General features: G+C 45.6%; 3 protein-coding genes across 8 annotated transcripts; 2 read left to right on the forward strand and 1 right to left on the reverse strand.

The window, feature by feature from the left end:
* Positions 1-2,581: 2,581 nt before the first annotated feature.
* On the forward strand, positions 2,582-4,783 carry LOC109734028 (B3 domain-containing protein Os06g0194400). 2 transcript variants are annotated; one of them, XM_073498415.1, is made up of 6 exons: positions 2,582-2,844; positions 2,945-3,211; positions 3,315-3,530; positions 3,589-3,629; positions 3,963-4,074; positions 4,594-4,783. In XM_073498415.1, the coding sequence occupies exons 1-6, from the start codon at positions 2,698-2,700 to the stop codon at positions 4,681-4,683; spliced, it is 873 nt and encodes a 290-aa protein (XP_073354516.1). In that variant the 5' UTR covers positions 2,582-2,697; the 3' UTR covers positions 4,684-4,783. The 2 variants fall into 2 exon arrangements, with proteins under 2 accessions (XP_073354516.1, XP_020148833.1); XM_020293244.4 differs by lacking the exon at positions 3,589-3,629.
* A 1,755-nt stretch (positions 4,784-6,538) lies between these two features.
* On the reverse strand, positions 6,539-7,457 carry LOC109734027 (uncharacterized). Its single transcript, XM_020293243.4, has one exon. It carries the CDS (start codon positions 7,353-7,355, stop codon positions 7,083-7,085), a length of 273 nt encoding a protein of 90 aa, XP_020148832.1. The 5' UTR covers positions 7,356-7,457; the 3' UTR covers positions 6,539-7,082.
* Positions 7,458-10,381: 2,924 nt separating this feature from the next.
* LOC109734026 (uncharacterized) lies at positions 10,382-16,720 on the forward strand. Of its 5 annotated transcripts, none has more exons than XM_020293239.4 (13): positions 10,382-10,485; positions 10,572-10,687; positions 11,091-11,204; positions 12,038-12,115; positions 12,201-12,587; positions 12,977-13,090; positions 13,926-14,003; positions 14,309-14,459; positions 14,534-14,604; positions 15,401-15,490; positions 15,560-15,739; positions 15,830-15,904; positions 16,168-16,720. In XM_020293239.4, the coding sequence occupies exons 1-13, from the start codon at positions 10,395-10,397 to the stop codon at positions 16,192-16,194; spliced, it is 1,572 nt and encodes a 523-aa protein (XP_020148828.1). In that variant the 5' UTR covers positions 10,382-10,394; the 3' UTR covers positions 16,195-16,720. The 5 variants fall into 5 exon arrangements, with proteins under 5 accessions (XP_020148828.1, XP_020148831.1, XP_020148830.1 ...); XM_020293242.4 differs by having other exon boundaries at positions 15,641-15,739; XM_020293241.4 differs by having other exon boundaries at positions 12,980-13,090.
* Positions 16,721-22,405: the final 5,685 nt, after the last annotated feature.

Here is a 22,405-nt window from a genome sequence, read left to right on the forward strand (position 1 = left end):
GCAATCTCAAATCAGCTATCTTGCAATCCGCCCCTGATGTACCTCAGACTGCACAAGAAGAGCAAGAATCATTCGTTGGTAGCATGATCCCCGCCCAAGTTGATATCCTAACGCCGACTAACATCAACGCGAGGGGTACATGCTCCAGAATTAAGGGCCATAGAGACAATGAAAAGAAGTCAGGGGCAAAGAAGATCAAGTTAGGGGTTAATGTACGAGTGCCACGCAATTGCAACACATGCAAGGAAGTCGTGTTACATGACAGTCGTATTTGTTCGAAGAAAAAATGAGTTGCAATGTACTAAGTAACTTGTAATGTACTAAGTAATGAGTTGAGATACTGGATCTTAATGTTAGCTAACATGTACTGTACTAAGTAACTTGTAATGTACTAAGTAATGAGTTGAGATACTGGATCATTGGACTAAGTATGTTTGCCATTGTATCCCTAGTGGATATGCTCTCAATGTAATTATCCTATTTCCTGTTGAGTTAATGTCTTGACTGGCTGGTACAACTTTTAGTGCTAACAGTTGGCTGGAAGAAATAGTTCACTTTAGATTCATTACTTGATTTCTTTTAATGGACAACACTTAAATGGCTGGTACAACATGAACCAGTCAACGTAATTAGAGGCGTGATCTCATACAACTCGGCCGTACAAAACAACTGGATACTTCTTTAGACAAAAGTCAATGCCGCATTTTCATTGCTGGAGAACAACAGTGTATAGGTACAACATAAATTCAGGGAGAGAGAAACGATCAACAACAAATTACTAGAAAACTAATTAACAGCAAGGAAGAGGCCAACGGTCACCTGAAGCTTCAGTGGTAACATCGTCCTGCTCAGCTCCATGAATCAACAATTGATGCAGCCTTGGATGAGTCCACAGGCACCCCTCTTCAATTGACATGATTAAAGGTCTGTTCGTTCCATTCTAACCAAAGTACATCCATACAACAGCTTGCGAAAAATAGGTACAGCCATAACCATACAATTGGACAAATTATTCAGCAAAATATCATAGAACAGCAACCTGTGGATGCAACCGCAGCGCCGGAGATTGTTGTGCCGTCAGCTGAACAAAGGCTCTTCTCATTAGGCTGCTTTTTAATCACATCGGTTCAGCAGGTCAGACTAACTCTGATGAACAACAACAAGTGCAGTATATATCCATATAGCTCCAGGCATACTCCAGAAGCTATCAAGCTACACTGCCACTCTGCCACTGGGTTAGAGAAATAGAAGGCATTATATTTCGTTCCTGCTGGTACAGTCAAGGCCGCCAACTGAAAATAATTCAAGAACAGACTCATGAATTTCGTGATACATTTTTCATTGAACAAATTAGAAAAATCATACTCAAATTACAAGTACCTACAGAACCTGTTGCGCGACCACGCGCCTGTGCACGAAGACAAGCGTTGCTGGAGGATCTTGCCGCATGGGACTGTCGGCGATGTGGTCCTTCTGATGAACTAGGAGGAAGCAGCAACGGCCGGTGATTGACACATGGGAGCTGGAGTGGCCATTGATTTTCGTCGTCCATTGCAGTTGCTTTGAGGAGCGCGACGCCGGTGATCCTTCAAGGAACAGGTGGGCAGCAGTGCGTCGCCGCATCCTCCTGGCCATCGGCGGCGGCGGGGAGAGAATCTCCTGATCCTAGGGTTGGAGGACGGGACATATGGCTCTATCCGGAGGAGGTTTTCGCAAAAGTGTGTCTTGTTCAAGGATGTAAATGCAAAATGTACCACGAAAGTTCTGCAAATCCCACCTGAGCCTATCTGAGCCACTCATTACACATCCAAAGGCCCACAGTGGCAGATCGTATGATCGCACCTACAACCCAGATCCTGTACTAGTTGCCCCCGCAAAAGATTGCAGAAATGTGGCCCGTGCGTGCCCACAGTCCAGCCAACATGGACGTCTTCAAAAAACACATCCATTGCGCAGATTGGATGATGCACAACCCGTTAAAAGAAGGCTTCATTGAAAAGGCGGGTACTCCATCATTTTTTATGGAGTGCTGCTACACACACGTCACTATGCAGCAAATTGTTACATGATCCAGTCGATCCAACCGCGCATGTGTATGACGAAGTGGAACACATCCACAGGATAAAGTATCGTCCAACGGTCGTGCAACAAGTATCGTCGTGGACTAAACATGCCTAAATGGCATTATCGTATTTGCCTTTTAAAATAATTTTATTTCATATGTCTATATATTAATTTTATAGACATATAATACATGAAAATCATAGTCAAAATTGTGTGACGAAGACCAGAAAAGTCAATCGATGCCTTATATTTTGAGAACAGTTTGACTAATTCACATCTAGATGTTTTTTAATGATGTCACATCTAAGCTCCCACAAATATATAATGCAGCAACAAGAAAAAAGAAACTAGAACAAAAATAAACCACAAACTGAATGGACAACAGCTTAGATGTGACATAGCTATGTGTCCTAGACAGACCCTTTTGAGAAGGAGGGAGTAGTAATTTGGAGGAGAAAAAAGCAAAGGTGTGGTCGCACGGTCAACAAGAAGAGACGAGTCTAGGCCCCGAGTCTAGGGCCACGTCACTTTTCCCCCATTCTCTCCCTCCTCAGTCCAGTTCTCCTCCCAAACAGAGCAAGAGCAGACAAATAGGGCGGCTGGAAAACACCCAAGAAGAAGAAGAAGAAGGCAATGGCGGAAGCGAACTCGTACGAGGAGCAGCGCCGGCGGCAGATTGAGGAGAACCGCCGGAAGCTGGACGAGCTGCGCCTGCACCACCTCTCCGCCGCCGTCCGCGAGGCCGCCGCCAGGCCCAAGCCCAACCCCAAGCCCAGGCCGGTCCGTCAGATCCTCTCCCTTCTTCTTCCTTGCCTCCGGTCTCCCATTTCCTTTTCTCCCCAACTTATATGATGACTGGTCCGCTGCCTCGGTGCCGCAGAAGCGCAAGGCCCCGGAGCCCGGCGAGCTCCGGCGGTCCGGCCGCGTCGCCGGCCTCCCGGAACAGCCCAAATACGTCGAGGGCGCAGAGCAGCGCGGCTACCGTGGAGTGTACGAGGCATACGCTGTTTGGAAAGGACCGACCGACGAGGAGAGGGCCGGCGCCATCGCCAAGGCCGAGGAGCTCCAGCGCCGGATCCACCGCATCCGCTGGCCCGCCTTCGTCAAGCCCATGACCCACAACTGCGCCAGCAAGGCAGCCGAGATGGTACAGTATTGTAGCAAGAAAACTCGCACTGGGTGTGAGGCAATGTGGTTCTTGGATCGGATTGGATTTTGATTTGGTGGGTTATATATATGCATCATGACAGAAAATCCCCAAGCACTTCAGTGAGTATCTCCCGGCGCACGATGAGGGAGTCGTCTTGGTGGACGAGGCGGATGACGAGTTCCACATGATGTACAATGCCCACAGACAGGGCAGACACTACTATTTCCACAAGGGGTGGAGAGGATTTGCCGCCCACCATGACCTTGCCGTTGGCGATTGCTTGGTTTTCCACATGACAGAGAGGGCAAAGTTCAAGGTCAGATTCAGCATCTCCTCCATTCCCATGGATAAAAACGCCCTACTTTTACTTTTAGGAACTCCACATTCAGTACCAGTGCATATATAACTTTGTAAGGTGATATCCATAATTGGAAGTTTGAAACTAGTGAGCCGTGTCTACTTGTTCATATATGGGAAATTGGGCCTGTTTGGAAAACTGCCAATTAATTCTACACAGAGTTTGCAGGAAATGATGTTATTGCTCAGCATCCCTACAGTATAAACCTTCATTCCAACCAGATCTAAAAGGGCCTCTAGGAATTATTTCATTCATAGGCCTTTAATTGTCCACAGTCATATCTTTTTAGATAATGGAAGGGATTCTTTTAAGGCCTAATCGTCAGGAGGCTGTTTTATCTCACTGCCAAGTGCATATCGTGCAACCTCATTAGTTATGTAAATGATGCAGGTCTACATTTTCAGAGCAAACCCAGACTATGAAAGCGACCAAACTTCAGATGACTCTGAGGATGAAGAGTAATGAAGATGTGTGTTTCGAATACAATGTTCGATCGGAGCAGGTACTTTGTTCTTACCATTGTTTCCTAGGTTAAATTTCTTTCCATCGTTCGCCTAGGTTGAAGTGTACTTGAATTAAATATTTCTTTATCTTTTGCTGAGGCACTGATTTCATAATTGGCCAAGCTCAGTTTGCGGATTAAAAAAAACCACCTGCTTATGAGTTATGGCCAAACATAACTGTGTGTCCTGCGCTGGAGTTAGATGTTCTGACAACACACACTGGTCATTTCTCCCATTTCCCCATTGGTTTGAGATTTCGAGCCTGACAAGTGAAACTGCAACCTTATTTTGTTGCTTACTTATGCTAGCCGTGAAAATACACGGGGAACTGCAGTTTATGTACGAACTTTGGGACTTAACCGATGGTCCTCGCAAAGGTTCTGCCTGTCTTGCCTCAGTCGGTCCCCTTAGACTCACTCGATCAGCAGTTCTGTAGTAGTATCAATTAAAATGCTCTTGTATACGGTTCTGATCTATCCTTATAGATGTTAATATGTCAAATATGTCTTTTGTTGCAGTTTGTAGGAGAACCACGCTCTCCGCTGATGTTGCAGTCGGCTACCGCGATTTCGTGCTGGTTGCGTGTAGAGTCGCATACTCGGGCCTAGTGTAGCATACCTGCATTATAACATAGGTTAGATGGGGGTAGCAGGTAACAGCGCGTGGTGCGGACCTTGTATTGGTTGAATTAAATGATTGTAGTCTGACGATGATCTCGAGTGCATTTTTGCATGGCTGTTCCTGTTTGTTTTCGGCTACTAAAATGATCATCCTCTTGATCTTGAGTTCTTGGACTGACCCCCTGGATAATGATCATCCTCTTGATCTTGAGTTCTTGGACACCGACTAAATATGTCCTTATGATACGCAATTGAAACAAATCCTTTTTTTGATGGAAAAAAGCTTTGGTGGCTGGGGCTGCAAAGTGGGCTCTTGAGCGTGTGGATAAGGGCTGCAGGGTCTGACGATATTCATGGTGGGAAATGTTCGGTGGCTTGGCGCAAAGTCTGCAGGCTAAGGTGTCTTGGTGGCTTGGGAGTAACTGACTTGAACTTGCAGAGTCTGGCATTCCGACTGCGATGGGTCTGACGATTTTTGCATTTTGATGCAATGTGTTTGCTCTAGGAAGGTGTGGCTTGACAGTTTGCAGGCTACACAGCTGGATAGTTCTCTGGTTCCTAGGATGAGTTATAATCTGGAGGAGTGGTGGCGCATCACCGCTGTTTTTAGAAGTTGCAACATTATTCAGAAGTTTTCTAGCATATCATTTCAGCTTAACTTGGGACTGAATAGGCGACAGTGCCATGAAAAAATGAAAAAAAATAAGGAATAGGTGATAGAGAAGGCACCCGAAGTTTTGGTCTCTTGGAACTAGCTAGGGGGTAGAAGTTGAACTATCGTTTTCAGTCAAGAAATAAAGATAAGTGTAGCTGGGCCGCCATTTGATGTTTTGCGCTCTTTTTCAGTTCAGTGCGCAGTTGGTGGACAACTGTATGATCAAGAGACTGACATGTACTCAACTTTTATTCTGTAATAAAAAGTTTGACTAGCTAGTACCATCTCAAAACCCATAAAACCAAAGTTATTTATTTGTGTGTGAAAACCCATAGTATTGAAAGTGAACTACAGTCGATTTTCTTCCTCTGGTTACCCTCCTTCGACGAAGGGGTCGAAGGAGGGTAACAAATATGTGCTCAACCTAGGATCTCTGAGCTGGTTCAACCTTTTGAGGGAGGAGGAGACATCTGGAAAGCATGACTCCTACAAGTCCAGAAACAGTTCTGGGGGATGTCGCCTCAAGCTATCTATTTCTACTCTATCTATTTCTCTATTATTATTTTTGCTAATGTTAGTGCCAATTTCTCCGTGGATATCATATCTGAAGATAAGATAAGGTGTTGTGGAAAGGGAGCAAGGTGATTGGCCCACCCAGGTTTGGCCTGTCCTTGCAAGTGGGAGCCTTTTTTTTCTGTTTCTTGTCTGGAATAGGATTCTCAGTCCACTAGTTTACAGGACAGAGGAATCGAATTCAAAGTCTCCTTCCTTTTTTTTTTCCTTCTCTTTTGTTTACTTGTGAATTATTGCCTCTAAAATAGCATGATGAGAGAGAGAGAGAGGCCATGAACTTCTCAGATCAGTAGTCTTTGATGAGCATGTTTCACAGTTTAAGGCTGGTCTCCAACAACCTTCTCCAGATCAGGAGACATGGAAAAGATGCTCATGCTCTCACACAACAACCAAACAAACAAACAAACATATGACAAAGAGTACCCTCTCTTTGTGATCTGGACCTTGCAGCAGGAAAGCATGATGAACTCCCTCGTCCATGGATCATCAACATGTATCTTCCATGACTAGGATCCAGGCTGGTTCCCAACAACCTTTTCCAGATCAAAAGGACAAGAATTAAAGGGAGATCAATCCATAGTCACACCAGCAACTTAAATTAGCACCACCACATACTAGAATTAAGCACCATGGCTGGTTCTTCCTCTGCGTATTGCAGGAATTAACACCACGGTTATTTTGGATGCACAGGAGAAACCAACAAGGCAAGGAACAACCGGATAAACATGGCATGGGAAGGAGGAAGAACTTTTTGCTAGCTCATAGTCTCTCATACACACATAGCTTTTCACAGGCTCTTGGTACAGATTTTCTGGAGAGAAACAAAAAAAAAACAGGTTCATGGCTACAACAAAGCTGCAGCTTCAACCGGCCAGGCAGCAACACCCATAGGCCATATATATGCACCAAACCCGTCAGGCGAGATCTCCCCATGCATGCATGCATCTCTCCAAGAGAAACATGAACAAATACCTCAAGCACCACATCTTCTTCTCCCGATCTAGTCCCAGTTTTTAATTGGTCCTTGATGAGTTCATGTTCATCAGTTGATGGTCCATACGGCCACATATATATACGTACTAGTCCATATTTTTGTTGAGGTGCAATTGCAGATCCGGCCAAGACAGGACATGGCCGTGCGTGCACTTGCTTTTCTCGTTTATGTGTGGCCCCAGGGGGCCAAGAACATGACCCTCCTGATGGGGTCCTCGGCGGCGGCCAAGCCCCGGCAGTCGGCGCCGTGGGCCGGCTGCACCGCCGGCTCGGCGGTCACAGCCGAGGAGGCCGTCGGCGGCCTCGCGGCGCCGTGGCCGCCGGTGCCCGTGGTGCCCGCGGCGGGTGTCCACCGGAGCTTGTCACGGAGGGCCTGCTTGACCTCGTGAGCCCATGAGGCGCTGGCTGCCGCTTCCCCAGTGAAGTGAGGGGGCTTCATGGCAGAAAGAGAGAGGAGGAAGAAGGCAGAGAAGGCTTCGCCGCTGCTTGTGAGTGCAGGCCGGGAGAGGGAGAGCGGTGGTAGATTTCTCTCCACAAGGCTTCGCCCAGGGGTGGTATTTATAGGCGGAAAAGTGGGAGGCGCCACTCCGCTCGCTAAGCTAAAAAAGAAGAAGATGCAAATTCGAACCCTAATAGCTACACGCACCATATGTATATTCAGGGTGTATGGGAAGCTTTGATTTGGTTTTTGGTGGTGATTGTTAATTAGGGCTTAAGTAGCTGTCAGCGGGGCGTTGTTAATTAATTAACCAAGGTGAAGGTGGTTGCCCGATTGCTCTTGGTGGCCTCTTGAAAAATGGATATTTTTTCTTGCTGGCAAGTGGATATTTTCTTTGTGATGCTTTATTAAAAGGAAAGTGTTGCTCGTTCCGGTCCCGCCATGTCTCCCACTATGTATAGTCTCCGTGATTTTGATATTGCCATGTCCTTTTAGTTCGGGTTTTTTCCCGGTAATCCAAAGTTGCACCCAAGAGAGCATGATAGTCCTAGTTTTATTTAACACGGTACAATCGAAGTTGCTCGCATACATGAGCATGCACTCACCTCTATGAATCCTTCTATCTCTGTGAGCATCTTCGAGAGACTGAGCCAGCACGTCATCTTGAGATTACAAAGCCGCCACAAACGCCTTCGTAGACGATGAAAACGTCTCCTCCCACTTAATGCACATCGCCGGAAGGCCTGGAATAAATGCAAGAAAATACGAGCATCAATGTTAAATCTGAGACCTGAACTCTTGGTCCCCTAATGAAGACTTGTGTACTAAGGAGATCTCGGAGTAATTCTTTTTGAATTGATAAGAAGAAGAGATAAATCTGGCTCTCACAATTGCGGGAAGTTCCATTGACACAGACACAATGACATGAACATAAAACATGTTCCCAAAAACTATATTTGAATTACCTGATTTTCTTTTGTTATTTCTTAAAGTTTCTAATCTTAAAGTCCTATTCTTGTCCGTCACAAAGCTTCTTCTTTTCAATTTCTTGTTGTGAGTACCTCCGACTGAGTTGCCGAGAAGCAGACACAAATGAAAGAATAAGATGAAAACTCATTTTTTTTAAATAACAAATAAAAAAGGTGAAGATTTTTGTGGTCTCTTTCCCTCTCTGTGGTAATTTATTTTTTCTATAAATATCTCTTCATTATTAGCTCAAAATGCTCTAAATTTAGATGTTTTCACCTTGGAAATGATATTACTTATTCAGTATATATTCAAGAATAATATAGGCATGCAAGGTATGGAGCGAGGGGTGCAATTATTTGACGCCCATCGTGCTGTCCACCATGCACGCAGGTGCCGGCCAGCTGCCTGCCTACCTGCTACGTATTATTCCATTTTTTAGTTGCCTACCTGCTATTATTCCGAAAGATTAAAACTTGAAAATTCATACGTGCAACAGCTTGCCCTATGGACGATGGTGGCCATCGCTCTCGTGGGCCCTCCATCTGGCCAATATTCCAAAACTGGTGGGCCCTGCCGGTCACTCTCACTCAGCCATGGTGTATTGTTTATCTCATTGAATTATTAAAAATGCAAGATATAGTATGTGAATCTTCTGTGACATGTACACATTTTTTTACGAGAAAAGGGAATATATTGAGCACCTATCACATCACTGAGCTCTGCTAGCAAGCGGTTTGGCTTTGCCACAACGGATGTATGATATTGATTTGTATGTGTTTTGTCGACAAAGATAAATAACCATTTTTAGTTACATTGGTTCATAAAATGCATTTTTATACACAAATAAAATCTACAATACGAAAAATACTCAGGCATATGGTTATTGTCCGTTTGATTGTACATAAATAACAGTCTCTAAATTCACAGGCAAGTTACATTATACATGTATCATAATCGACATTATGCATTACTACCATATTTCTATAAATATTTTAATGTATAATTTTCCATTTTATTTTTAAGAAAAAAAAAACGCTTGTGCTACGTACATATAGGTTGATATCAATGAAATGTCATATCAGCCAGTACATGTGAAAATGGTTTAATACAATATGTTACGCTATCGGGATATCGGTAACTCACTACTCCCTCCGTCCCAGCATTTTTTACTCTAATATAGTGTCAAAAACGCTCTTATATTATGGGACGGAGGAAGTACTCCTTTCGTCCGGAAATACTTGTTCTAAAAATGGTTGTGTCTAGATTTATTTTAGTTATAGATACATCCATTTTATCCATTTTTAGGACAAGTATTTCGGGACGGAGGGAGTACTAGTTAAGAGCTAGTGTAAACACCAGGGTCATAGAGACACTTCAGCTTTTCTTACAACTACAACCTTTCCTTTTCTTGTGGGGAAGGAACTACAACCTTTCCTCAGAGGAGCTAAAAACGGTTCAGCATTTTTCTTACTAAAAAATGGTTCAGTTTTTTTTGAGAATAAAAAAATTGTTCAGTTTTTTTAGGGCTACTAGCAAAAAGGCCCGTGCGTTGCAACGGGAGAAAAAAAATCCTCTCATACCTCTAGCTGGGTCAGTTGGACAAACAGTATGTGGCCGTTTCCCAAGTTATGAGATCGAACCTTGTCATCGGCAATTTTATTTTGTGCCAGCTCTCCGGACCTGGGCCTCAGTGTGTCGTTAGGTGGGCTTTCTCCGTTGGGCCAAAACGGGTGGCAATAACGAAACCAAATAGCGTACGTGGAATTAATTGAAGCAGGACGAAACCAAGAATATCACCTCCCTTTAATAGTAGGTATAGAGTATAGATATAGATATAGATAGATATAGATATAGAATAGATAAAAAAAATGGTTCGGCTCGTTAGGAGAAGAAAAACAGCCATGTCGAGAGCCCATGGGTCGGGGAGACACATGGGCGATGCAGCCAGGCCCATGGACGGAGAGAAGAAGGCTGGCAGAGGAGCCCGGCCCGGTATCTCTGCTATCGCGGGCCTGACGAGGGCCTTGTTATGGGCTACCCATGTCGTCTTCCGTTTGTCTCAAAAAAAGAATGTCGTCTTCCGTGCCGTCGTCGTCCTCGCCTCGCCGTCGTTCTCCCGCGAATCGCCGCAGCCATGGCGCGCCTCCCGCCGCCCGCGAGCGTACGCTCTCCTCCTCCTGCTCCTCTCTGACGCCGCCTCTGCTTCTCCCCGCCGCCCGCTCACCCGTTTCTCTTCCCTTGCTCCAGCTCAAGCTGCGGGGCGCAGACGCCGCCGTTGGGATGAAGGGGAGAAGGATGTGTCAACGTTGTCGTCAGCATACGGGTCTTCCGTGGAGAATCGGCCGAGCGAAAGCCACTGCAAGGTGCTGTCTTACTTCAAATTTTAGAATTTTCAGAGCTCTTGGGAGATTTGCTTTGGGGATCTATTTTGTGATGTTTCACTGGCTCACCAACCTAAACGATATGCTCTTGCTAATATTTTTGGTAGTTATTTCATTTAGGCATATTGCTATCACCAATTTGACTTCGTTTGCTAGCACCAAGGGGATTGGAGATTATCTATTCATACTCAGTTAGACCGAAATTGGCGCATGAGCATCACTCATCAACTTGATTTTAGACCGAGATGGTGTATTTGATTTTAGTGTGCTTTGTTGTAAGTGGCACCATAGCAAGTGTAGTGCACGCGCATAGGTCTCACTTCTCACTGCTGCTGGAAACTAATAATTTACTTACTTTCTTTCATGGCTTCATTGCATTTTGCAGCAGCCAGAGACTTCATCAGCTGCAGTGGAGCAGAGACCTGATCCTGCAATCCCGGGGGATGAGCAGAAGTTGTCTAGTCAGAAGATGGTTGCAAAGGCCCACACTGATCAGAAGGTGATAAAGATCTCCTGCTGTGTGTCGGTGCATATTTTGAAATTGCCGTGATGTCAGTCTGAAATGAAAATAAATTTATCAAATAGATGAACTCTGTGTGTTGCTGAAAATCCATCTGCGGCGCTGCTCTTTACTTCATTTTTGGAGTGGTAGGAACTATCTATGCTAGGTGGTTAGAACCCCATTACCAATCATTTTTATGTACTGTTAACAGTTGACATCAAAATCTTTTGCTGAGGCTACGTGGTTATAATCCCACTACCAATCATTTTGGGACCATTAACGGTTGAGATTAAAACATTTTCTTAAATAAATTTCCACTATACAACTACGGATCAATTATTTACTGGGAGTTAGGAAGACCAAAAATGATGTTTACTGAGAAACATAGTGCATGTTTGTAGAACAAATACCCAAGTGAAAGCATTTAACAAAATCGGTGTACAGTATCATATAGGTTTATCATAGTTAATGTGTCCCATTATTTTGATTCTTTTTTATTTTTGCGCTGTTGCCCTTTCACGTTTACTGCCATGTATTCTTGCAACATGGACAAATTGAAGGTATTGATTCACTGTTTTGGATTTCCCTTTTGAGGCCTGTTTAGGGGGGTTGATCTTTCTAATGCTACTTTTCTTCCATCCAGACATTGTATACGAATAGTTCTGCATCCATTACATTCAGTACTTTATCAAACAAAACCACACTATCTTGGCATGTTCTATTAAAAAATGCAACCAGAATTCAAGTATTGAGATGAAATTCAATGTTACTTTATACAGTTGTCACAGTTGTTTTACCTGTCTAATTGTCTATGTCGTGTTACTCATCAGGTGGGTCCATCCAGAAGTGCTCGTCGCAAAAAGATGAAAAGACAGGTACGGGCAGAATCTAAAACGGAACCGAGGGAGGTATGCAATTCTTCCTGCTCCCCTCTGACGCCGCCTCTGCTTCCCCACGTTGCCCTGCTCACCCCTTTCTCTTCCCTTGCTCCAGCTCAAGCTGTGGGGTGCAGACGCCGCCGTTGAATCCCATGTGCACCGCCCCCTGGAGCCGCCGCGGCTGGCCGGGAACCTCCACCAGCATGTGTTTCTGTGTTCTGCCAGCAGGCGCCAGGAACCAAATCCGCCACCGAGCAGTCGAAACCGGTTGCAGGCCCTGCCGCCACCGAAGTCCAAAGTTAGGCCTCGAGCAAGGTCACCGCCGATCACTCTGCTCCTAGCGGAGCAGCGGCACGCCAAGTGGCCACACCGAGGCGAGGCGGATGCGGCCGTGGCTGCCGTGGAAGGTAAGGAGGAAGGGGGGAGGGCGGTGTCAATGTTGTTGTCAGTCGATGGGTCGTCCGTGGAGAGTCGGCCAAGCCACAGCAACTGCAACTGCGAGGTGCTGCTTTACTTCAATTTTGGAAGTTTTAGAGCTCTTGAAAGATTTGCCTTAGGGATCTATTTGTGATGTTTCAGTGGTTCACCAACCTAAACGACAGGCTCTTGCTACTGTTTTTGGTAATATATTATTAGGCATACTGGTATCACCAATTTGATTTAGTTTGCTAGCGCCAAGGGATTGGAGATTATAACCATGAGTTAGACTGAAATTGGTGCATGCACATCCTTTATCAACTTGATTTTAGTTTGCTAGTGCTAAGAGGTGCTTTGTTGTAAGTGGTGCCATAGCAATGTGTAGTGCACGCGCATAGGTGTTCTCGCTTCTCACCGCTGCTGGAAACTAATAATTTTACCTACTTTCTTTCATGGCTTTATTGCATTTTGCAGCAGCCAGAAACTTCATCAGCTGCAGCGGAGGAGAGACCTGATCCTGCAATCCCGGGGGATGATCAGAAGTTGGGTAGTGGGAAGAGGGATGCAAAGACCCAGACTGATAACAAGGTGATAAAGATCTCCTGCTGTATGTGGGTGCATATTTTGAAATTGCCGTGATGTCAAGCTGAAGTGAAAATAGGGGCAATAATTAAATTTACCAAATAGACGAATTCTGTGTGTTACTGAAAATTCATCTGCGGCGCTGCTCTTCACTTCATTTTTTGGAGTGGTGAGAACTATCTATGCTACGTGGTTAGAACCCCATTACCAATCATTTTGATACTGTTGACAGTTGACATCAAAATCTCTTGCTGAGGCCACGTGGTTATAATCCCATTAGCAATCATTTTGGGAACGTCGACAGTTGAGATTAAAACACTTTCTTAAACAATATTTCCACTAGACCACTACAGACCAACTTACTTACTAGGAGCTTAGGAAGACTGACAATGATGTTTACTGAGAAACATATTGCATGTTTGTAGAACAAATACCCAAGTGAAAGCATTTAACAAAATTGGTGTACACTATCATAAGTTTAGCAGAGTTAATGTGTCCCTTTATTCATTTATTTCGATTTTTGCATTATTGCCCTTTCACGTTTACTGCTATATATTCTTGCAACATGGACAAATTTAAGGTATCGACTCACTGTTTCGGGTTTTCCTTTTTAAGCCTGTTTAGGGGGGTTGATCCTTCTTCATGCGACTTTTCTTCCATCCAGACGTTGTATATGAACAGCTCCACAGCCATTACATTCAGTACTTTATCAAACAAAACCACACTATCTCGGCATGTTCTATTAAAAATGCAACCAAAATTCAAGTATTGAGATGAAGTTCAATGTTACTTTGTACAGTTGCCACAGTTGTTTACCTGTTTATGTCGTGTTCTTCATCAGGAGGGTCCATCCAGAAGTGCTCGTCGCAAAAAGATGAAAAGACAGATACGGGCAGAATCTGAAAAGGAACTGAGGGAGGTATGGAATAGCTTGATTCTGGTTTAACTAGTGCTTGGCTGGTAGTATTATGTAAATGATTTGTTTCACTTACTTAACTGGTTGAAAGACATCCAACCTATGCCATTTGCTTGCGGTATTAGTGAATCTGATTGAATTGCCAACATAGTTGTATATTTAAATCTCTTAGTTACTGCACCCCACCTTTTAGCTTTATAGGACAAGCAGCCCTGTGGATGGCTGTTATTTAGAACAGTGATATTTTGAATCTCATCCTTAAATTTGTCAATTCCGATCTATTGTAATTGTGGTTATTCACTCTTTAGATGAAAAAGGATAAGCTGTTAGAAAACATTAAAAAGCTTCAAGCTTGCATCTGGCTTCTTGAGAAGGAAGGTGCAGACACGGCTGAAATCATGGAATTCAGGAGTTTGCTTGAATCAACGAAGATGCAGTATGTGCAGTATGTGGAGAATGGTAGCAGAGCAAAACCTTTCAACTTCATATTCAGTGTTTATTTCTCACACTAACGGAATTGGTATCTGATGTAGAGACACAGTTGGCAAAGGAAGGATCGAGTGCATCACCTCAGGCGCTAAACAAGGATAGACTCGAGACAATGGTGGGCTACTTGAAATACATTTGCTGCTTTTAGTATTCTGTTGCTAAAATGCATGTAGTTAACTTTAATAAAGTAGTCAAGTAGATATGCCCAGGATACTATCATATCAGTTCCTGTTGAGAGAAAAAGCATCGAAAGATTCTGCACAATCTTCACGGAAGAAAGTGCCCTTGGAAAACCATATAAATCAGGTGCTTATATAGGGAGGGAGGGGCACTCCACTTCTGACATCTTGAGAAGCATGCATAATCCCGACTTGTGCCACCAAGACAGTACTATTTCGACTTTACGTGAGAGAAGGAGGGTAAAAGCCATTTTCCCACTCAAGCCCAGATGTCAGTGCCCTCACACATGCCATACAAACAGACGCAAGGGCACTGCCAGTTGCAACATGTTCTTGGTTTAGTTCCAAGGGGAAACGGCTTTGAGCTCCCGTCTCTCCTGAAATATTGTCAGTGTTATCTTTATGACCAGAGTGTTCGGCGTTTGGGCAAATGGCCACAATTTTGTAGTATCCTTAACCAAATCAGGATTGTGGACTTTCAACAAATGCCATCCAAGTGGACTATCTAGGAGCAACTTGTTCGTCATTTTTTGGCATTTGATAGTCAAAGTGTAAGCTGCTAACTGTGCCAACCAGCATTCTGTTTGGCTGTGATATTTTTTGTCCATTTTTCTACAGTTAGCTACAGCTTATTGCCACACATATCAACAGCTTGAGGAAACGACCCCCACTATGTCAGGTATCAGTGTAACTAACTGACTGAGCTTCTTTTATGACGTTCTGTTTTTGCAGCACGTGGAAGCTCCTATAGAGAAGGTTGAGAGAGATGAGCGGAACTTGGACTCTGGAAAGGCAGAGGGCAGTAGCCTGAATGGTTTCAAGGCAAGTTCTTTTCATTACTTGTGTCTTGACGTCAATCAAATCCTTTAATAATAGGCAGTCTCGAAACAGAACGAATTTGCGAAGGAGGTGAATTTTCTTAAGATTGAACTTGAAGCAGTCAGGCAAGATCGTGACTCTCAATTAGCTCAGGTGCAGTCTTTGACGGCTGACATAGCTAAGCAGAAAGAAGTTGCAAGAAGATGTGGGGCTGAGCTAGAGAATGCCATGAGGAGAGTTGCTGCTCTCGAGGTATCTTTCCTGTCGTGTTTCCCTCTTCTAGATCTACAAGCCGTCAAGCAACTGAGAAATGGGTGTTATATTATATATATAATCGTGTAGGAAGGAGGCCTGTTGCAAAGGGAGACAATCAGAACGTTGCAGATTCAGCTTGCTTCTGCAAATGAGAAACTAACGGTACGTGACGACTGAATCTTTTTTCTGAACAATGTATCGTATGCAGTCCTGTTGCTTGGAAGCAAAAGGGAAATCGGTATCGGGGAGACAAGAGTTGTAGCAGTTTTGTTTCCGTTAACTCGTGATGAAATGGCAGCGTTTTCAGTAACTAATCCATGGTTGTTGCATGAACAATGTAGCCGCACCCTTTGATCTCAAATGGAGAACTATTTTGTGCTGTCTCGAACTGGGAGACTGACTGACATTGCCTTGGCTGTAATCAGGGGCTGCCTTCTTCCACCAAAGATTGATGCGAAGCCAAAGGTTTGACCGAATTGGCATGTGCTCCAGCAATGGTGGGACCTCCTCATCAACGGTGTCGATTTGCTTGGCAATTAAAGGACCAAACACCGGTGCGTATAATACGAACACGAGGTATCCTGATGATGCACAGATTTGGTTGATTTTACTACAACAGAAGAGCAGCAGCAGAACAGAATAGTTTTGTACTGTTTTTTTTTTCGAGGATCGCATGTTCACAGGGTTTATACTTGTAGTAAACCTAAAAAAGCTTGCTCGGGAAGGGGTGCGCCATGTATCTAGATAGTTAGGATAGCAGTAATGCTGAAACTAATGGCGGCGCGGTTAGGGTCTATGAGATGTAGCCGATGCTGATCGAATGTGATGTAACCAAGATATTGTTAGAGTTATAATATAGGTCATGTACCCCTTTGTATTTATCCCATTGTATAAGGGGTTTCCTGCATATGTTCCACACCTGTACATGTATATATATCGGCCTATGGCCTCATGGGAATACAAGTTGCTTATTCCTAACATGGTATTAGAGCTTTAGGTCTCTTTTTTCGCACGCGCAACTCGTGCTTCGATCCACTCCCGCCGCCGCCGCGTTCTCTCTTCGCCTCGGCGCCGCTGCTGCGTCCCCTCCCGCCAGGCGCCTCTCCTCCCGATCGTGTCCAGTCTTCTCCTCTTCTCCTCGGTCGAAGCAAGGAGGCCCCCGATCGATCTCCTGCGCCCAGCCGGCCCCGATCGATCTCGTCACGCTCTAGCCGGTCCCGATCGGCGCAGCTCCTAGCCGGCCTGCTCCCGTCCAAGATCCATCTCCTGCGCTCAGCCGGCCCTGATCGACGCCGCTCCCAGCCGGCCCCGATCGAGATCCCCTGCCGCCCGTGCCGGATCCCGCTCCCAGCCGCCGTCCTCGTCCGGCTTCTGCTGCTTTCGGATCTTTGCCAAAAAAAAGTCTGCTGCATCGGGCTATGTTGCTGTCCCTCGCTGTCCGGTGATCTTCGATGGTACCAACTACACCGAGTTCGCTGGCTTCATGCGCATTCACATGCGCGGCATTCGTCTCTGGGGTGTTCTTTCTGGCGAGGTCTGCTGTCCGCCACGTCCGGTCCCTCCGGTGGCCCCTACTCCGCCGACTCCACTGGTTCTTCCTACGGATGCTACTCAGGCCGCCAAGGATGCGGTTAAGCTTGCTGATGAGACTGCTGATCGTGCTTATGATGAGAGGGTTTTGGCTTATGAGGAGGCTCTTCAGACGTATCATGGTGCTTTGTCTGTTTACACCCAGTGGCTTGATGATGATGCTCGTGCTGCAGCTGTTCTCACTGCTAGTGTTCTGCCTCAGTTTGCTTCTGAGTTTCTGGGTCTTCCTACTGTCTTTCAGATGTGGACCTGTCTTCGTCAGCGCTATGAGCCCTCTGGTGATGCCTTATACCTTTCTGTGGTTCGTCAGGAGCATGAACTTCAGCAGGGTGACTCTACTGTTGATGACTTTTATGCACAGAGTTCTGCTATCTGGCGCCAGCTTGATTCTCTCCGCAGTGCTGGTTGTCGTACTTGCCCCTGCTGCCAGGCTGTCCAGGCCAACTTGGAGTTTCATCGCGTCTACGAGTTCCTGTCTCGGCTTCGTAAGGAGTTTGAGCCCCGGCGTGCTCAGTTGTTTGCTCGTGGCCGCATTTCTCTCATGGAGGCGCTTTCAGAGATTCGTGCCGAGGAGACTCGCTTACGTGGTGCTGGTTTGCTGGAGGTTCCCTCTGTGCTCGCTACTCGGGCTTCTTCCACTCCACCTGCTGCACCGCCCCATTCTCGCTCGAGTGCTCCGCCGCTCTTGCCCACTCCTTCTGGAGGCTCAGGTCGCCCCCGTTCACATTGTGACTACTGCAACACTGATGGTCATATTGAGTCCCAGTGCTACACAAAGCGGAAACACCTGCGCAAGGCGCGATCATCCTCCTCAGGGACTTCGTCATCTCCCTCGATAGCTTCAGCCATTGCTTTGACTGAGCAGGATATTCTGAGACTTAAGCGTCTGCTCGCGGCCTCAGGTTCTTCCTCGACGGGTACTGCTGGTTCTGTGACTGATGCTTCCCGCACTGAGCACCCGCCCTCTACACAGTCAGGTACATCCCATGGGTTCTGGACTCTGGAGCTTCTTTCCATATGTCTTCTCATTCTTCCGCTTTGTCCTCTCTTCGATCGCTGGATTCTCCTGTTCATGTCTTCACTGCTGATGGTACTCCACTTTCTGTTGCTAGTAGAGGCCATCTTTCCACTCCTTCTTATTCTGTTCCTGATGTTGCTCATGTTCCTCGACTTACCATGAATCTGTTTTCTGCCGGTCAACTTACTGATTCTGGTTGTCGTGTCATCCTTGATGTTGACTCTTGTTCTGTCCAGGATCGTCGCACGCACACTCTGGTTGGGGCTGGCCCTCGCCGCCGTGATTCTCAGGGTCTTTGGGAGTTGGACTGGCTTCATGTTCCTTCTGCTGCCACCACCATCGCCAGTCCCTCCGCTGCTGTCGCCTCTGTTACTGGTTCCTTCAAGCAGTGGCATCATCGACTTGGTCATCTGTGTGGTTCTCGGTTATCGTCTTTAGTTCGTCGAGGTCTTCTGGGGTCTGTCTCAGGAGATGTCTCTTTAGAGTGTCAGGGTTGTCGTCTTGGCAAGCAGATTCAGTTACCATATTCACATAGTGAGTCAGTGTCTAAGCGTCCTTTTGATTTAGTCCATTCTGATGTATGGGTCCGGCTCCTTTCGCTTCGAAAAGTGGTCATAAATACTATATTATTTTCATCGATGATTTTTCTCGTTACACATGGCTTTATTTCATGACTTCTCGTAGTGAGGTGTTGTCTATTTACAAGCGTTTTGCTGCCATGGTTCATACTCAGTTCTCTTCACCCATTCGTGTTTTTCGTGCTGACTCCGCTGGCGAGTATATCTCTAAGATGTTGCGTGGTGTCCTTGCTGAGCAGGGTACTCTTGCCCAGTTCTCTTGTCCTGGTGCTCATGCTCAGAATGGCGTGTCTGAGCGCAAGCATCGTCACCTTCTTGAGACGGCTCGTGCGATGATGATCGCCGCCTCTCTTCCGCCTCATTTTTGGGCTGAGGCTATCTCCACTTCCGCCTATCTCATCAACCTTCAGCCGTCCGCTGCTTTGCAGGGTGGTGTTCCTTTTGAGCGTCTTTTTGATCGTTCTCCCGATTATTTGATACTTCGCTTGTTTGGTTGTGTTTGCTATGTTCTTCTTGCCCCTCGCGAACGCACCAAACTGATCGCTCAGTCTGTTGAGTGTGTCTTCTTAGGCTACAGTGATGAACATAAGGGCTATCGTTGTTGGGATCCTATCGGTCGTCGGATGCGTATATCTCGAGATGTGACTTTTGATGAGTCTCGTCCTTTCTACCCACGCCCATCTTCATCGATTTTTTCCGTGGAGGATATCTCTTTCCTCACTTTTCCTGACTCACCTATCACCCCCGTCGCGCCTGTGCCTATTCGTTCCACTCCCTCTGCTTCTCCACCCCTCGTCGATTTGCAGCCATCATCTTCACCGGTCTCCTCACCTAGCATGTCACCGGATTCTACACCTTCATCTCCGGTGACTTCTTCGTCGCCACCCCCCCGATTCTACCTTGGCGATTCCTCCTTCTCTTGTTCCATCTTTTCCTCAGCATTACACTCGTCGTTCACGACCTGTGGATGCTTCCTTGGATGAGTCGTCCTCTTCCTCTCAGCCTACTTATGGCTTGTGTTCTCGTCCTCGTCCGCCTATTGATCGCTTTGGATTTCCCACCGCTGGTGCTACTGTTCTTGAGCCGACTTCTTACCGTCAGGCTGTTGTTCATCCTAAATGGCAGTTTGCGATGGCAGAGGAGATTGCTGCTCTTGAACGCACTGGTACCTGGGATCTTGTTTCTCTTCCTCCCGGAGTCCGTCCCATCACTTGTAAGTGGGTCTACAAGGTTAAGACTCGCTCTGATGGTTCTCTTGAGCATCACAAAGCTTGTCTCGTGGCTCGTGGTTTTCAGCAGGAGCATGGTCGTGATTATGACGAAACTTTTGCTCCTGTGGCCCATATGACCACTATTCGCACACTTCTTGCCGTTGCCTCTGCACGCCACTGGTCTATATCTCAGCTTGATGTTAAGAATGCCTTTCTTAATGGTGAGCTGCGTGAGGAGGTGTACATGCAGCCACCACCTGGGTATTCTGTTCCTGATGGCATGGTGTGTCGTCTTCGTCGCTCTCTCTATGGCCTTAAGCAAGCCCCTCGCGCCTGGTTTGAGTGTTTTGCCTCTGTGGTCACTTCTGCTGGTTTTTCAGCAAGTGCTCATGATCCAACATTGTTTATTCACCTTTCTCCTCGTGGCCGGACTCTTCTTCTTCTCTATGTTGATGATATGGTCATCACTGGGGATGACCCCGAGTATATTGCCTTTGTAAAGGCCCGTCTTAGTGAGCAGTTTCTTATGTCTGGTCTTGGACCTCTTCGCTACTTTCTTGGGATTGAAGTCTCTTCTACCTCTGATGGCTTTTTTATATCCCAGGAAAAGTATATCCAGGATCTTCTTGCTCGTGCTGCTCTTACTGACGAGCGCATTGTTGAGACTCCTATGGAGCTCAATGTTCACCTCCGTGCTACTGATGGTGATCCTCTCCCTGACCCGACGCGTTATCGTCATCTTGTTGGCAGTCTTGTCTATCTAGCTGTCACTCGTCCGGACATCTCTTATCCGGTTCATATTCTGAGTCAGTTTGTCTCTGCTCCCACATCGGTTCACTATAGTCATCTCCTTCGTGTTCTCCGATTTCTTCGGGGCACGATCTCTCACCGTCTATTCTTTCCTAGCTCCAGTTCTTTACAGCTTCAGGCCTATGCGGATGCTACGTGGGCTAGTGATCCTTCTGATCGCCGTTCACTTTCTGCTTACTGTGTTTTTCTTGGTGGTTCTCTCATTGCCTGGAAGACGAAGAAACAGATTGCAGTTTCCCATTCGAGTGCTGAGGCTGAGTTGCGAGCCATGGCTCTTTTGACGGCAGAGGTGACTTGGTTACGGTGGTTACTTCAGGATTTTGGTGTTTCTGTCACTACACCGACTCTGCTCTTATCTGACAGTACAGGTGCTATTAGCATTGCGCGCGATCCTGTGAAGCATGAGCTCACCAAGCATATTGGTGTTGATGCTTTCTATGTGCGCGCTGCTGTGCAGGATCAGGTTATTGCTCTTCAGTAGGTGCCTTCCGAGTTACAGTTGGCGGATTTCCTGACGAAGGCCCAGACTAGAGCACAACATGGCTTTTATCTCTCCAAACTCAGTGTTGTTCCTCCACCATGAGTTTGAGGGGGGGTGTTAGAGTTATAATATAGGTCATGTACCCCTTTGTATTTATCCCGTTGTATAAGGGGTTTCCTGCATATGTTCCACACCTGTACATGTATATATATCGGCCTATGGCCTCATGGGAATACAAGTTGCTTATTCCTAACAGATATCACAACAATTATTTGTTTCTGGAACCGAGTCTGACGCCGCATTATTTCTGAGAGCACCATCCAAAGTTCCAAAGGCATATAAAATGTTTCTTGCCAAATACCATATCAGAATTCATTTAAGTATCACCAAAAAACGAATCCATTAAGTAATTACCAATAAAATGATTTTATCTCAAAAAGTGGAACTGTATTCGTTCCTTCCTTCCATTCCATGTACTACTATCGTACTAGTAACCAGTGTCACATCTTGATGTGATTTCCATGAAAATGTACACAATAATCTAATATAATGAACATATTGATCTAAGATTATGTATAAGCAACGCAATTATTATGAATCTATATTATTTCTGTAGGTAGTACAACAAATATATTTATGAGTACCAAAAAATGGTTAACATAATTAATGATGTTTCTCATGCAACTACGCAGGCACCTGGCTAGTTATTTGTAATAGCATCATGTGAGTAGTTACGAAACCCGGAATTTTGTTTCTTGGACAACCTTAGCATCCTAAAGAAAGAGTACACCCTCACATTTGTGACGGCCACTACTAGTTTTGTACTCCCTCCGATCCAAAATAAGTGGCGCGGCTTTGAACTAAGGTTGAACTAACCTTATTCCAAAGCTGCGCTACTTATTTTCAATCGGAGGTCAACAGCACAAACAGCCTATCAATGGGAGCACTTTTAAGTTTTCCAGAAAACAAAAGAGA

This window comes from Aegilops tauschii, chromosome 5, assembly GCF_002575655.3.
Source record: "Aegilops tauschii subsp. strangulata cultivar AL8/78 chromosome 5, Aet v6.0, whole genome shotgun sequence".
In the NCBI taxonomy this organism is placed as follows: Eukaryota; Viridiplantae; Streptophyta; class Magnoliopsida; order Poales; family Poaceae; genus Aegilops; species Aegilops tauschii.

Bases quoted from the DNA above. Each gene is read 5' to 3' on its own strand.
- LOC109734028 (XM_073498415.1), top strand. From the start codon at position 2,698: ATGGCGGAAGCGAACTCGTACGAGGAGCAGCGCCGGCGGCAGATTGAG. The intron at 2,845-2,944 runs GTCCGTCAGATC...TCGGTGCCGCAG, and splicing joins CCAACCCCAAGCCCAGGCCG to AAGCGCAAGGCCCCGGAGCC. The intron at 3,531-3,588 runs GTCAGATTCAGC...TTTTACTTTTAG, and splicing joins CAGAGAGGGCAAAGTTCAAG to GAACTCCACATTCAGTACCA.
- LOC109734027 (XM_020293243.4), bottom strand. From the start codon at position 7,355: ATGAAGCCCCCTCACTTCACTGGGGAAGCGGCAGCCAGCGCCTCATGG.
- LOC109734026 (XM_020293239.4), top strand. From the start codon at position 10,395: ATGTCGTCTTCCGTGCCGTCGTCGTCCTCGCCTCGCCGTCGTTCTCCC. The intron at 12,116-12,200 runs GTATGCAATTCT...CCCTTGCTCCAG, and splicing joins CTAAAACGGAACCGAGGGAG to CTCAAGCTGTGGGGTGCAGA. The intron at 12,588-12,976 runs GTGCTGCTTTAC...TGCATTTTGCAG, and splicing joins ACAGCAACTGCAACTGCGAG to CAGCCAGAAACTTCATCAGC.